The 16,905-nt window shown below is 43.4% G+C and overlaps 1 protein-coding gene across 6 annotated transcripts in view; it reads right to left on the bottom strand.

Annotated features, from left to right (window-relative positions):
• LOC115409532 (brain-derived neurotrophic factor) overlaps positions 1-16,905 on the bottom strand; it is a 29,189-nt gene that overhangs the window by 10,592 nt on the left and 1,692 nt on the right. Inside the window, exons 2-3 of one of the 6 annotated variants that reach the window (XM_030120798.1) lie at positions 15,594-15,647; positions 8,486-8,573 (exon numbers count right to left, since the gene is read on the bottom strand). In XM_030120798.1, the coding sequence (XP_029976658.1) occupies positions 8,486-8,539 (54 nt within the window). In that variant the 5' untranslated portion in view covers positions 8,540-8,573; positions 15,594-15,647. Of the gene's footprint in view, positions 1-2,753; positions 3,016-3,117; positions 3,460-4,091; positions 4,127-4,873; positions 4,895-8,485; positions 8,574-15,593; positions 15,648-16,905 lie in introns of those variants that run through there. The other 5 variants (XM_030121078.1, XM_030121237.1, XM_030120869.1 and 2 more) reach the window with 5 other exon arrangements.

Genomic DNA, 16,905 nt, shown 5'->3' with positions numbered 1-16,905 from the left:
CAAATGAAAAAAAAAAAATGAAACGAGAGAAACATTAGCTGCACGGATGATTATTTCTGCATCTTGCACGTATTATTTCGTAAAAAAAAATTAAAACAGGCCTACCGAAAGAATTTCATCTGATTTTTTTTTTTTGCAATGAAAACCTACCATCAGGTTTGTTATTGACGCCCCACCTCACTCTGCAGAGCTGAGAGTGCAGAGAGAGAGAGAGAGAGAGCGAGAGAGAGAGGGAGATTCTCGGTAAAGATAACCACACGCACGCACACAGGGGCGCGCGCGCAGCCGGCGCACGCCCGCACACAGCGCACGCAGCCCCATTTATGGACTGATCCGCTGACGTACATTGCAGAAAAAGTGCTATAAAAAAACCTTCATACATACAAAGTGTGTCGTGCCACCCCACAACCCCTCCTAACCCGCCTCCGCTCATCCCTCCTCCTCCACCCAGCACGCCCACGCCCACACCATAATCCCACGTCTCAGTAGAAAAAAATAAATAAAATAAAATAAAAATAAAAAATACTGCTACATGGCCAGAAAATAGATATCCCGCAAATGAAATATTAAATTTACAAACAAATACAGAGATGGTGCAATAATAATGATGATAATAAAAGCTGAAATCCACCGACAGCAAAATGCGAAAGGAAATTTTCTACTTCTTTAAAAAACGACTATCAGTTCGTAAGATAAATTCCTGATCTGCCATAATTCCTGCAATCGATTGCTCGGTGGTATATTGCAGATTATTATGTTTGCGACGCAGTCGTCATTAAAGACGCGTTTTTATGAATGTCGGGCAGGCGGATAATAAGTAAGATGATCTACTTAGGTTTCAGTGTCTCGTAAAATGAGGAGTAATAGGTTGTAATAACGCCGAAAACCGATCAGCACACATTACATTGCTGGGTGGAAAAATGACCGAAAACGTTGCCGGAAAAAAAAAAAAAAGTCCCGTGATTCAAATGCAATCAGGGATTGACTGGATGCATTCGCATTGGAGTATTTATACGAAAAATGCAGCATGCATGAGGAATCTTGATTAAACAGGACTGCAGTGGGCGTTGGGGCTTTTCTCTCTCTTCCTGATGTTTTTGCCATGCAATTGTTTCGTCTTGGATCACAAATCTAAATCTTTGACCAAAGGAAAAAAAAAAAAAGCAGAAGAAGAAGAAGCCGAGTGAAGGGGGAGAGAGGGGAGTGGATGAGTGAAGGATGTAGAGAGAGAGAGAGAGAGGGAGAGGGGGGGAAATAGACAATATCCACCGCTTCTGCATCGGTGCGAGACGAATTTTGAGGCTACAAGTCCTTCAGGAGAACAGAGAAATAAAATCCCACAGCAGTTTGGCGCGATGAACGCCTCAATCTAACAGCAGGCATGAGTGATTTTGACGCGTGACTTTAAATCAGAATAAAACATGGGGGGGGGGGGGGGGGGGGGGGGGGGGGGGGGGGGGGGGGTGGGGGGGGGGGGGGGGGATGGGGGGGACGATGAGGAAGAAAAAAAAATAGATGCTTTCCGAACAATTGAATATCAAGCCATCTCATCTCTCTCCATCACATTCAGCCATAACATCTGTCAGTGGACGGACTCAGACCACGCCCATCTTCATTTAATTTTATTTACACAGGAATAATATCACAATTTGTCCTGCGTAACCGAGCCCGGGAAATCACACCATTCCCAACAATCTAGAATTAATTACTCGTTTCTCAACATAACCCCCCCCCACCCCCACTTTTTTTTTTTTTTTTTTATTATTCACTGGTAGTCTTGACAGGTCGCCACAGAGCCGTGTACAGACAAAAGAGGGGGTAGGGTAGCAGGTGAAGTGAAAGCACCTTATGAATTGAAACCGTGAGCGGGTCGTAGTAAAAACACAAGTGATTGATGGCGATGACGGGAGGAGGGGGGAGGGGGGGTGGAGGGAGGGGGCTGTGGTGGAGGTGGGGAGGGGGGGGGGTAAAGAGTAGGGCTATTTTGGTCGATAACAAATCCAGAGGGTTTGACATCAAGACAAAACATGAATGCAGCAGACCAAACAAGAAAAATAAGCGATAGATAGATAGATGGATAGATAGATAGATAGATAGATAGATAGATAGATAGATAGATAGATAGATAGATAGATAGATAGATAAATAGATAGATAGATGAATAGATAGATAGATAGATAGAGGATGGATGCTTTTCCCTGACAATTTGATGAAATGCACCAGCATCAGTACTCGGGCTGGAAGGATCACTGCAGCGTCTTAAGTCCCATATCGGGAGCATGATTAGGCACAACGCAACGATTACGCAAATTATGTTGCAGCAGGCAGTGTTCGGAAACTCCAAAAACGCAAAAAAAAAAAAAAAAACTCTCTTTGTAGAGAGAGAGAGAGGGAGAGAGAGAGGAAAAAAACCCAAGCACGAAAACGAGTCCCGGCTGAAGCGTTTCACACGACTCAAAGCCAATGTGAATGTGCAGGCGCCGGTAATGTCGGGATATAACTTGAATTTTAAAGGCATACGAGGCGTTTGGTCCCCCGGATCGGATTTCTTTTCGGAGTTATTTCAGTCACTGATGTCCACAATTAAACACACAAGCGAAAGGCTGCATGCTGTAGTTTAAAAGCCGAAGTTCATATTGAGAGAAGCCAGGAGAAGCCCGTCAAGACAAGAATTTCTTTTATAAAAAAAAAAAAAAGAGGAAGAAGAAGAAGAGGAGGAAGATTGACATGAAAACAATGGATTGTGCTCTTACCTTTACAAGGGCTGACAACCACTATGTGCGTGGTTAGATCTCCGTGACCAAGACTTGCATGTCCCAAAGTTTAACGCAGTGTGGGGGGGCTTATAGGTACCGAGAATGTGGTGTGCAAAAGACCAGACGCCCTAACATTTCAACTTTCACAGTGCTCTACAAAAAACACATTTTAAAGCACGAGCTCCTCTAATGGCAAAGCGCCTTTCTCTCTGCCTCCTCTCTCTCTCTCTCTCTCTCTCTCTCTCTCTTGTTTTTTTTAAACAAACTGTTTTTTTCTCTCTCTCTCCTCTTTCTCTCTCTCTCTTTAGAATCCCGTTTATTTCCCGATTACAGACCACAGGCTCCTTCAGAATAAGCTTACCAAAAGTTGAAAAAACAATCCCAGGTTTGGCAAAGGGGGGCTGGGAAAAGAGAGAAAGAGAGTTGGCGTCCACTCGGCGTTTTAGTCCATGCACGACTCCGGTGCCTCTGTCCAACGTGCTGAAAGCATAACACAGCCAGGGTAACTATGAGGGGGCAAGAAAATATCTATATACTTTTGTTTGAGTGCCCACTTTAGACTGCTTTTTTTTTTTCTCCACTCTGCTGCTTCCCCGCGTCTTGTCACGTGTATTTTCCCACCCCTTGCCAAACCAGTCCTGTTAATATTTGATCACATATTGGTCGGACATTTCCTTCCAGGATAACAGCGCCTATATGACAAACGCCGGTTCACTCCAGTGTGCGGTCGCCTCAAAAGAAAGAAAGAAAGAAAGAAAGAAAGCAAGAAAGAAAGGCTACACTCTAACGCCGAATTGCAAAGTAACAACGCTGATGCTCAGCCCCGTTTGTCCCTAATGTCATGCTTATATGACAAGTGTCACAGGTAAGTGGCACATGTTGCTCGTGTGCATGTGTGTGTCTGTGTGTTTAAAGAATATACGAGAAAAAAAAACACACACACGCACACACACACACACACACACGGGCACCGCACTCCAGAAGAACACATACATGCATAAAATATAAAGCCCTCCACTGCCAGCAAGCAACACAGCAATCCAAGACAGTCTGTAAAGCCCACATCACATCCACACACAGCGCGCAGACACAAGGTAATATTTCCTTACCCCTCTCACTGTACCGGCATATCCTGAGCAGAGAAATGCCACACTGTCTTTTTCACACAAGCTCTCTCCACATCAGCCTCATAAGACATGGGGCTCGGCACTGAGTTTCTCAAGTAGCCACTGAGTCCAACCCTTCCAGCAATGCGCTGCCAGACTCAACAGCAAGCACGACTATTTACTGGTAATCATCATCCCTTATATGCTGTGTGTTTCCATTCCTACTTACCATTTTCCCCCTACGCTGTCCTGGAGATAGAAGTGTCTTAAATCCACTCACTCCAACAGATGCTGGTAGGTAATGTGTCTTGTTTGAAGTCATCATATGAGAACTTCTGCTGTGCTCAGTAGATCGCCCACCACTTCGCTGACTTATGAATCTAATAACCCTTTGCAATATCGGCGTGCTTAAACTCTCTTAGGCAGCAACACCTTTGGTGGCTCTACAATCAAGACAAATATCAAGAAGCCCCGGCTTGTCAGGGAAGCTCGTTCAGATATACGTAACACCCCTCGCCCGGAACAACGCCATTTAGGGGTCTTACGTGATGAAATAAGCGACGGCAGCACAAGTTTATGGGGGTACTAGTTCCCGACAGATCGCAGCGAATCTGGAAAATCAGCCACCGGGAACAATGACAGAGGCATAAAACTTCGGAGACATAACCATATTCACGTGCTCGTTGTGTGTTTGTTTTGTGTGTTTGGTTTTTTTTTTTTTTCTAACGTTGTTAACTCCCTCTTTGGCGTGGGGCCATAGGCCCGTTACGCATCCGCACCACTGGTCATTTAGATTATTGTAACGCGGACGAGCGGGTTTTACTAAACAACACATTTCCAGCCCCTGTGCCTGCCTGTCAAGTTGGCCAGGAACTTGTTGCTGCTTAAAAAAAAAAGAGAAAGAAAGAAGAAGAAGAAAGAAAGAAAGAAAGAAAGAAAGAAAGAAGAAAGAAGAAAGAAAGACCCCCCCCCTCCGCCTTTCACCTGGACCATCCACTCATTTATACTTACGTTGTCAAATTCTGTTGAAGTGCTGCGATATTATTGAGATTATACCTTTGTTTTTGCTTTTTTTTTTTTTTCCTTCTCCCCCCCAAAAGCTGAAAACACGAATCAAAAAAAGTTAATCCACGTCCTGGAGAGGCGTATATTCACACCGGGAGAAGCGACCACCGCGGCTAAAGTCGGGGATGATACTTTTCGATCAGGGATATCTGGGAGTTCAAAGGCGAAATCTGTTTTCAGTAAAATTCCATCAGTTGCACTGCCAACACTCAGCCATCTGATTGTTATGCAGTGACGAAGCGCTGTGCTTGCAAGTGAAGCCCCAAATGTACTAAGTAACATGAGTAATAGGTGATATTTGCCTGACTCTTTGCCAGCATCCCAAACTTTCTAGCGTGCGTGTAAGAAAAGTGTCATTCTTGTGGTATAAATTACTTTTTTTGTCACAGTTTATGGAAATCACGCCGCAAGGGTGGCGCGTTATTGAAACCTGTAGGCGTGCGTCTGCAAAGAGACAATAGCAGCAATCTGACAAAACGCCTCGTGGACTTTCTCTCACAAAACAGGAGGGAGGAAGGAAAAAAAATATATATAAGGAATAAAAAAAAAAAAAGCACGCTCATCAAAGTGTTTTAGGAAACTCGATGCTTTCAGACCTGCGACTCTGGATTCATGGGGGGGAGGGGGAGGGGGGGGGGCAACGCCATAACAATGTCAACTCTTTTCCTGGACTTGTGACAGGCACTGATTTGAACATTCAATGTTTATGACTCACTGGGAAGTAGCTACATCTTTCATTTAAATCGGTGCTACTTGTCAATATTGTTCTAAACTTCAGTCTTTTTTTTTTTTTTTTTTGAAGGGAGGGGGGTGTTACAGCTTATTTTGGTGTGACTGCATGTATAATGTCAACCTGCTTCTAGAAGCAGTGCCCCCCCCCAAAAAAACAAAAAAACAAAAAAAACAAAACAAAAAAAACAACAAAACATATAGCCTTTACAATTCATGTCAATACATTTCTGCCTGGAAGACACAAGATGGCATAATCACATAAAATTAGTGGCATTTTTTAGATGACTAACGCTACTTGGTGATAAATATGTCATTTTTCATGTACCGTGCAGGCAACAAGTGCCGGACTTGAGAGTCACACATAGCTTATTATCCTTGATCTCAGCCCTGGTAGGCTTTTCACACCAGGGCTACTCATTACAGCCGTCTGATAAAAAGGCAGTGATGTAAAGAGAGTGGTAACACGTTTCAGCCGGACGTGGATGAACATTCCCCCCTTTTTGAATCAGCTCGCATGATTAAATGATTAGGACGTGTGTGTCGTGTGTGTCCCATCACCTCTCCGGCTCCTACCATCATCCTACTGCCGGCCCTTTTCGCTTCCTGACGTGGTAACTTGACTTGCTCCTACTTGTGATGTTGTTAACACTTCCTCTGCTCCCACAGCTTTTCGCAGACTCCGTTACTGACTCATGCTCGTCCCTTTTCCACTAGCCGTGCCCTCCCCCGCACTCTTCACCACAATATCTTATGGCGGAGTCCGAGGTCACAGATCAATCGCTTCATCCCCTGGGCTGCATATGACTGCATGGCATTTTGCTCTGTGGTCTGCCAAGACACTTCACCTCTTTTGAGCTCACTCGTGGAACTTTAAAGCGTTTTGAGTGGAGCACATTTCGGCAGAGGGAGTGTTTTCAAGGCACGGTGCGGCCGGTGGGCTTGCACCGGTGTGATAAATGTGCACTGTTACAGGTGTTTTTTTGGGTTTTTTTTTTTTTTTTTTTTTCAAGAAAGTCCAACACTGAGTTCCATTCTGACGTGAAGCGGATTGAGGAAACACACCAAAAGCTTCTCAGTGCCACTCTGTGTTTGCCAGACTTTGTCACTTCAAGAAGTTTCAGCCCGTCTTTAACGTGTGATCAGATCCAACCCTTCCTGAGTCACTGCCAACACTCTTCCCATTAAAACTGCCCTCCAACTTAAAAAAAACAAGAAAAAAAAACAAAGATTGTTGAAGCCATTCTCACACTGTAGTGATCACACTGTCCTGTTTACATCTACTAATCACATCTGGACCCTGTCTGGTCTCAGGAATCATTAGTAAAACGCAGAGTGCCAGCCTAAAATTCTGAGTCTGTGAGCGCCGCCCTCCCCCTCACCGTGATGACAACTATTAAACCAGGGTGGATCCAGTCGGCACTGTGTGTATCATGACTCGGTCTTAATCTTTGTTCCATAAATATTGATAACAAGAGCCCCACGTCATGTGTTACTAGTACCTGCTGTTAAAAATAGAAGGCCTGCTGATGGCAGGTTATCTCTTACTGTCAGATCCCCCCACCCTTTGTATCTACAGGAAGTTGATCTCTGAGCCAAACAAAGAGACGTAAAACTGACAAATTCTCTGATTACACATCATTAAATCAAACTACTGAACCTCTCGTCTCTTATATTTGTACATTACTGGTCAAACAAAGTGTAGTTTTCAGAAATAAAGATTGGAGTGTAAAAATAAGTGTTTTCTTGATTAAAAATGAAGTTCTTCAAAAAATAATACACAGTAATTTTGTAATAAACCAGTCAAAATAGCTCACGGCCGTCACCCCGATGGAAATGGGGCGTACGTCTGTCATTCAGCGGAGCTTCAGAATATTTGTGTACAGTGAGGAATTAATTATCCGGCCCGGCCGGTGACTCACAGCTCAGGTCTTCAGAAAGCAATGCAGCCCGTAAATAATCGCCCCGCTGTCACCATACTTCACACTGATGGCGAGCCCCTGCGTTTGTGCTAATTTTCGCCGTTCTATGTATAGTGTGACGGACAGTGTCAGGATGACGGATATTTGGGTTGCCCCAGTGGTTCGGCAGGCTGAAATTGAACCGAGTGTGCCGGAGTGTCACTGAACGCTTGATTTCCATCTGTCTTTACTGCGTACAGCATCATCCGTCTCCCCACAACCACATTTTACCGGTTAAACACCGGGTGCCTATGTAAACCCTGTCTTTAGTGCCTGGGGGGAGAAACGTGGACCCCTGGGCGTGACACATAACTGCATTGATCTCCTAACTCTGACTAACCTCCGTCTGCTCAACAGCCCAGAGTGGAGGAAGCTGCCTGTCCGCCATTATCTTTATGACTGCCTGGGTTGAGACGGGCAATCTGGGCCCTGTCACTGGACCGCCAAGCTACAGCAGGCGATCGGGAGGGTATAAGCGCTCCACTTTGGATTTAAATGATCCAGAATATGTTAGATATGTCTCCTCTTTTGGCGAACAAGAGAGGCAAACACAGACATATGGATCCAGAGTTGTCTCAGATCAAAATATTGCTCCAGGGCCGTGACTTATTCATGACTGAAATGAATGCAATGTATTTTAATTCTGTAGCCTGATGCAATGAGACTGTGTGTGAGTATTTGTGTAAGCACAAGTGTGCATGGAGTGGTGCGAATTTGAATAGATATATTTGCATCTTGTTGCTTAGCCAAAGGCGTTATTGGTTCCCAGTGGTAGTGACCTGAAATTTTGCATGCACAGCAAACCCTGCAAATGGTAGCCTCTTTATGACCAGCCAAATATCGCACGGTAGAAGTCCAAGGCACTGACCTTCGATGCAGCACATATATGTAGCACATGTCGACGCAGATGTTCACATTTCATGATTGCCTCGCCTTTTCAGTTCTCCTTCCGAACTCTACGAGGAAAAGAGAAACAATGGAATCAGTGTCTGTGTTCAGTGCGTGGCGGTTCACACCGATCGCACGGTTCTGGGCATTAACATTCATTCCTGTCCGCATGCCACCCTGAACTTCACGTAGAGAAGGATTTCAGACATGCTGGAATGCAACGACAACAACAGCGACAAAAAAAAAAAAAAAAAAAAAAGACAGAGAAGACCACTGCGACAATAAAATATGTGGGTATTTTATAGTTTGCAGATGTATGGAACTCACTCCGGAGCGGAGCTGCGTGCATACTCAGGAGGTAGGTGGTAGATGGCGAGCTCAGATATTCACTTGGCGTGATTCAGTCGGACACCGGTGAGGTGGACTGAAGCAGCGCGTGGTGTTGACCTTGTGAGAGATTTCTGAACTGGATATAGAGAACTCAAACACCTTCTTTCACTTAAGAAAATGTAGGCTGCTTTTATTTTTAGAGGTGCAGTTTTTTTTTTTTTTTTTTTTTTTAGAATAATGCAATGTTTAGGTTTCCAGTTTAACCACCAAATACCTTGCTGTGAAATCCAGGGTAAGCCCACTTAAAGCATACAGCCACCGAAGGTCAGTAACCTCATATCAGCATTACTGTGGCCTTAAAACAAAACTGTCCCCCCCCCCCCCCCCCCCCCCCCCCCCTGTTTTTATGTAAAAGCCTTATTTCTGACCCCCATACTAAACTGTCTACGTGATGAATATAATCTTTATCTGCTTAAGCACTTGTGGGCGCCCAGAAATGGAGAGGTCAAGAGTTTTAGCGCTCTCACCGGTCGTCTGATGTAAAAAGACAGTGGCGGCAGCCTGCAGAGGAGGTGGAGGCTCGTGACTTGGAAGCTGGCAGTTCAAATCCCCGGGCTGACTGACGAAAGCTGCGTGGGGAAGCAACACGCCGCGCTCAGCCTCGACGGCGGCCATCGGAGCGGTGCTGCGTGGAGCGGAGTCCCAACTGTTGGGCGACGGCGGTGTAACACTTTGTGGCAGCCCGCCGGGCAGCTCTCAGGTGTGAGCGCACGGGCGCTTCTCCTCACCTCGTCTGCGCAAGCTTGCAGATTTTAGTCGAGTTTGGATTCGCACGCTACAAAAAAACACTGACACTTCACAGATCAAGAATGAAGCGTTTTGTTGTCGTCCAAATAAAGAGATTTTTAACACCACAATTAGAAAAAAAAATGCGACGCGACACCAACTTGGACAAGCTGCTGTTCTGAAAATAAAAGTCCTGATTGTACAGTTCCTCTTAGAAAATCACAACATCAATAATGAAAAATTAAAGAGTCTGCAAGAAATGTGAGCTTGCATTTTTTTTTTTTTTCCCCCCAAGATTAAAGCGATATTTAACAAATGCAGAAATAACAAGGATGTATTGTGAGATGGGATTCAGGTTGGGTGTTAAGGGTTTTCCTGAGTTTGCAAGTTCTACCTTGTCTCTGATCTGGCTACCTTCTGCCGTCTAAAACCAAACATCTGGCTCTGAAGTGCAGGACGTGTGCCTGCTTCTCTGCTTGTCCTGCGATGAACCAGCAGACTGTGCAGTGCGTTCCGTACCGTTCTTCACCCACTGTCAGCTGGGACTGGCTCGAGCCCCTCTCCTAGCTGAGCTTCATGAAGCAGTATATAACATGAATGGAGGTCATAAATATGATTACATAAGGGATAATGAAAAAAATGTCAGAAAATTTCAGGAATTTCTTCACTTTTAGCCCTTTATTTGTTGTCCAATTGTTGTGTCAATTTTATGCTCATTTAAATGGCGAGTAAAGTTTACTGGGTCTTGACTGTATAGACAACCCAGTTAATTTAGCTATTTTTAAACACAAAGCCTGGCACATTAGTCCTGCGTGGGTCCAGTCGTCGCGCTAATCGAAGCGATAACGTGCCGATGCCCACAGGCCATCCCACCCTTTATCCGCCAAAGTCAGACAGGATACCCCATTACAGTTGACAGACAGACAGTAGGCACAAAGTTTAAAATAAAGGTCTTAAAGGGAATAAAAGCCTTGCAGTGAATGGTGAGGGAATTGTTTGGGATAATACAAAGGAGTGGGATTTCTTGTGTATTTCTCTGCGAGGGATATCCCAGCCAAAGTTTCTCTATACATCAAAGGGCCGCCGCAAATAAAAGCACACTTGTCAGGGGTGAACAAACTGCCTCCTTTGTGCCTTCTACCAACCAAATTCAGGCGCACAAAGCCTTTGGATGTACAACAGTGCAAAGAAGACATACTATTCAGATGACATGCTTTGCTCTCTGGTGGTTTGCTGTGTGCTTTTGTCTGCCCTGACCAGCACAGATATATAATATCACTGGATCAAAATCCTTTCAGTCCCTTTTACTGGCTGTTAAAGACTCCCGTTACACCCCCTCCCCCATACACTCCACTATTCTTTCTTTTCTTAAACAAAGTAAACTTGATGCAGCCAGATAACACTTGCAGCCCTCAGGCCTAATGCCCAAAAATGAGTCTCAGGTTCATTCCGTTGTCTTTTTTTTTTTTTTTCCAGTCTTGCACACACTGTGGTCAGACAAACTGGACGCGTTTCACCATTAAGAGAGAAGTTTGTGACCTTTGGTTGCCCCTTTTTTTTTTTTAAATATCTCTCACCTTCACCCTTTTTATTCTCCTAAAATAAACTGTACTCATGCATGTATCAACGTCTTGATGTCACTCATCGTGTTAAAATCTAATTTAAAAAAAACAGACGTTGATGTAGTGTAAACATGACACTGACACTGACAGTGGCACACACACACACACACACAAACAAAATACAAGGAAAAAGACAAAGTAAAAAAACAGAATAAAGCTTTACTAACTATTCCCTCAATTAAAAATAATTCTATTCTTCACTGTTTTCACAAATGGGTGAAACAGAAATGTCTGCAAAGATGAATCTGAGCTGAACACAAAAGAGACAGTGTTTCATATAAAGCAGGGGCGGACCGTGAGAGAAGAGGGCCCTGGACTCAGACAGTGAGAAGACCCCCTGCTGACACAGTCCCTGTGTTTTACCTGTTGATGCATGTTTTCTGTAAATTTGCTTCATTAATTTGCTGTTCAGATATTCTGTATTTCAACTTTGGTTGTTATGTTGCTTCATAACTATATTTGGTCTTTCATGCTTCATTTTTCTTGACTACTTCTTTTGGTTGTTTGTTATGTTATAGTTCAGGAAACAAGTGAATATTTGAGCCAGTCTGGTGAGATATTCTTGTTTATTTACTGTTAATACCAATCTACTGAAGCATATTTATTACACATGTATCTGTGAAATGTCCCATTTACTTGAGTATGTCAGGATTTTCCTTGAGTGGGAGCAGACATGCGGCAGAGCGCTGAATAATAATATTTGCCGTCTTCCACCACGTCCACACCGGCTGAAGGACTCCACAACGCACCGATTCTCCATCTTCTTCTCCTTATCAAGCGTTTTCCTATCAGCCGACCTCCACCAGCTTCCTAATTGTGAGACCCAGCATGCGGGCGTGGCCGAGAAATCATACTCTGACTGTGCGGCGTGTTTATTGACCCTCACGCACTATTTTCGCAGGATTTTGTTGAAAATATGTTTGAGGAAAATGTCAAGCTACACCTGAATCTGCTGAGAGACACAATAGTGAGAGCCAGGGCTTCACTCTGCCTTAAGATTTCAGTGTGTTGGAAAAAAAAAAAAAAAAGAAAAAAAGAAAAAAAAATCTCTGAGTGAATGCAATGACTCATCACCAGGGTCATTTGCCTTTCACTGCAAATGAGTGTGGGTGTCTGCCTAACTTGCAGTTATAAGCTGGATATTGTTTTTTAATCATTGGAGAAAGAAAGATAGGGTGAAAAAGAGAGACCGAGTGTTGGTGCGTACAGTATGCATGAACCAACGTGTGTGTGTGTGTGTGTGTGTGTGTGTGTGTGTGTGTGTGTGTGTGTGTGTGTGTGTGTGTGTGTGCGTGCGTGCGTGCGTGTGGCTGCGCACAGTATGTGTGTCGGAGAGACAAAGACGAAGGGCCACATTTCGTGTCTTTGAGATGCATTGTGCGCCCGGAGACACGCGTGTTATTTATCAAACAGACGCTCTGGCCTGGAAGAGCAGCTTCCTGTCCTTTGACAGAGGAGCCCTGTGTGTGAGGGCTCGCTCTCTCTCTCTCTCTCTCTCTCTCTCTCTCTCTCCCTGACATGTGTGCGAAGGAGGAACACGCAGAAAGTGGGAGGAGATATGAAAAGCGTGGCTAGTGGCGCCTTCCGCACTAAGTCCATACACTTACCAAACGCTGGTTTCAAGTGAATTCCTTTCTCTCTCTCTTTTTTTTTTTGTTACCCCTTCCCATCTTCCAAAAAGCAGGTGCAAGGTTTTTTTTTTTTTCCTTCTCAAGTTTTTAAAATTAAAGGCGAAGGTAGGCAGGAGAAAATTTAATTAACCTCTATCTGCAGAAATCCAGCCCACATACAGCTATATCCATGGTAACACTTCATTTAAGCGGGTGTGCACGAGGCTGGCATCACACTGCCATGAGAACTCTCCTGAAAACTAACATGATCACAGTTTAACTTTCTGGCTGTTTATAGTCACCGCCACAACGCCTTGTTGAATTTAAGTCTCCCAGAATATCAGCGGGATCTCAGCGTGTTTTGAATTTTTTTGACATCATTTCTGTTTACCTTGAGAATTTTGGAGTTTCTTCCAGCAACATTTAAAAAAATGGAGGTTTGGATTTTTTTCGGTGACGTGGATTTCATGTTTTGGAGAAGACCATGCGTGATGCCCTTGTAGGTGAACACACATGGTCTGTTCCAGAGTGAAAGAATAACAAAACCATTTCCCATTTTCCAATTAACGACGATGCTGAATCTTTCTTTCTGGCTTCGAGGGCTTTTCATTCATGCGGCCAACAAATACACATTTAAAAACAATCCTCTTTGCTCAATCAGTCAGGTTAACCTTGTGGAGCTGGCATCTCCGACTGGAACATTTAGCAGCTGCTGAATAGAATGAGCCTTTTTTTTTTTTGGGTGTTTGTAGTTTTTTGTTTCAATGCAATTGATATCACATTGTAGTATTTTAGATTGTTTATAGATCAACAACTGAATGTACACTTTTTGTACGGCTTTTGTGATTATGTCAAACTGCAGAGACGTACGAAAACCCCACGTGAATATGAAATAAATGCTAAATTCACTTCTGTAACACTGTTAAAAGGTTAAAAGTTACTCAGCTCAAGTATTACAGAAGACTCTTCAATGAAATTACAGTGAACTGAACTAAACTAGAAGAGTGTTTATGTTGACATGTGTATGGAAAACCCAAAACGGCACAGCGCCGTTCAAAACTGTGAATTCATTATTCGTCACAAAAGTGAGAAACTGCTGAATGGGATTAATTTGCAGAACATTCGCTCAACTCTGACTCTCTGATGGGGAGACCACAGGTAAACGCAAACTCACACTTTCAGCAAAGAGACGCTGTAAATGTGGTTTTCCCAAAAGAAGATTCACAGCTAAAACGAACACTACATGCCAACTGTAAACTCATCGGTGGTTTCCCATCAGTGAAAAAAGAAAGACGCAAAAAGCATAGTCATACTTGTAAAACACTCTCTTTTTGTTGATTTTTGAAGTGCTGCAGATTACAGTCCAGCACTCGGTCCAGATTTACCTGGATTCAAAACCGACTTTAACACGAACCTATTTACAATGTGCTGTGCTTCAAGAAACACGCCAGAGGAATTGTTTTAGCCACTTTTAGAAAACAGAAGTGAATAGCCAATAATAAACCCTCACTCTGTACTCAATAAGGCTTTGAATGATTTCCCAAAACAGCGATACGTCCCTGAAAGTCGGCTCCACCGCGACTGCTTCACTAGTTACTGACGATAAAGTCGTTACCAGTGAAAATAACTTTATTGCTTTCATCCTGAATTCAGATGACGGTGAGCAGGAATAGAAACTGGGGAAAAATAGACTTAAACCAAGGGTGCTCAACATAAGGCCCACAGGCCAAAATTAGCCCAGAAAAGGCTGCATTCTGGCCCAACGCATTTTTTTTTTTTTTTTTTTTTTTTGTTACCCTAAACAGATTTTTTTAAGAGTAGCAGACAACAGTGAGCCCCAAAGCCATGTGGTCAGGATGGGTTTGTAATAACATCCATAATGGAACAATTAAAGAAAACCTTTTGAAATTTCACTGTATTTTACAACAGAATTTTTCATCACTCATCTAAACAGTGTGAAATGAGAAACTTCACGGAGAGAAAGTGGTGAGAATGGAATAAATCTGTCAGTAGGAAGGCCATTTGAACACTTGAAATCTGAATCTAAATGCTCTAATTTGAAATTAGACCATTTAAACAATGTGATACTATAGAGCAAAAAGAAAACTGACTCTTTTTGAAGAAGTTAGTGCTTCAATATGATTTGCTTCCCTGTTACTAATCAGTGAACACAGTGTTTATTAGAGGAAGTCCATTTTATAATCCTGAAAACGCCTCAGCCTTCAGCCACGCAGAAGACGTCAACCGAAGGGAAATGAATGCTTTTTCATTCATTTAACTTCATTAAAGATTCTACTTTTCTGCAGCTGGCCGGGCTAATTAAGTCTGGACGTTTTTAATCTTCACAATGACAAACACCGTCACCTCCCGTTTCAAACATGTACGAGCAGTAAATATTCTAAAAACAAAAGAAAAAGGGGGGAAAACGTGACAAATGCATGCTGGGAATGGATACTTTCCTATGCAAGAGATTACCTCTTTCACTAAAATTCTGTGTTTCTTTTCAGTTCAACCAGGATTCAGAAACCAAAAACAACCCTGAACAGAGCTTTTTTCAGAACCAATAAATATTGATCAGAATGAGCGATTCTGAAAGAGATTAACAATTAAAGTAACACTTTCTTCCAAATAATAATTATGAAGTATAACATATTTCTACTGCCCAAACTAGTAACTCTAAACTCACAGGAGAAAAAAAACCTTTTTCAAAGAGCAAACTGAAGGAATAATGAACACCTACCATTGAAATAGGAGGTGAATTATATTTCTGTGTGAGGAAGAAAAAGAAGAGCTCCTAAAAGAAAACAGAAAAAAAAAAAAGAGAAGATGAGACACATTATTGACTTGTAGCTTCTCCAAAGTCTGAGCTGACCACACGAGCTTTAATATCATCATTTTTATGATCATCATTAGGCTAAAAGTTGGAAGTTCTGATATCGTGCAGCCGGAGACAGGTGCAGCGGTGCTGCAGCGGCGATGCACAGTGTGTCCACGCCCACACACACACAGCCCGGAGAGGAGGGCTCATCAGGAGAAGCCGGCGAAAACACCTGAGTGGGCGGAACACGGCCGCGGCTCCAACTTCATTTCAAACAAAACCAATTAGGCCCCGGTAAAAAAGTTGCAAAATGAAACAGGATGTTGGGACGGAGAAGGGAGCCGACGCCGCAGGAAGTCAGAGGAGGGCGGCTGCTTAAACTCTGCCTTCTTCACCTAATGGTCTGCCTGGCTGCTGTTTCCAAAGTAGCCAAAAATAATTCTCTGCATCGGGGGAATCCCAAACTACGGACAGCAAGACGAACGAGAAGAAGCTGAAGAGTCACAGCACAGATTTCTAATATTTACTTTTCGCTTTCAAAGTAACAATTTCAGGTAGTTGAAAGGCTGTCACGGTGTTTTCACACCAGGTTCTTTAAAACTGGAGTCTTGATGCCGATTTCAAGACTCATCTCTGCTTCTCTTGAAGCTTCTTGAAGCGTGAAGACAATGGAGAGTGGAACGAGTGTCCTCTTCATTAGAATATCCAAAACAAAAGCAGGAAGGACGTAAAGACGAAGGAGTACTCTGCTGTAAAGTTGGCTGTAAGAACTGTATCAGTAGGATTTCATGCTACGCTTTTTTTCCCCCGCCCGTTTTCACTGTGGATTATGAAGGCACGAGGTTATAATCCTAATTTTGCTCTGTACAGATTAATCTGGATCCAACGCACTGTGATAAGCTTTAATCACTCCTTTTGTTTCCGGTTCTGTCCACGCCGCGCCTGGCCTTTTGCCCGCTCTCAGCTGGAATGGGCTCGGACGCTCCGCACCTCCAACTCGTACCAATCGGGTTTGGAAGACGTTTGGACGGATGTGGCAACAAATAAAGGCTGGAAGCAGTTAAAGGCTTGTTTTTGACAAACACAATCTGAAAAAGTTACATCTTCGCGTAACGCCAAAGTGAAGTCTCGTTCTCAAGTAAGAACGCCGGAGCGAGAAAGAGGGCAAAAAATTTCACCACAAGGACTAATATAGTCCAATTTACGTCAAAGAACACAGACAAAGCTCTTATAG

The sequence above is a fragment of the Salarias fasciatus genome, chromosome 1 (genome assembly GCF_902148845.1).
Source record: "Salarias fasciatus chromosome 1, fSalaFa1.1, whole genome shotgun sequence".
In the NCBI taxonomy this organism is placed as follows: Eukaryota; Metazoa; Chordata; class Actinopteri; order Blenniiformes; family Blenniidae; genus Salarias; species Salarias fasciatus.
This window is presented reverse-complemented; position numbering and strand designations above follow the sequence as displayed.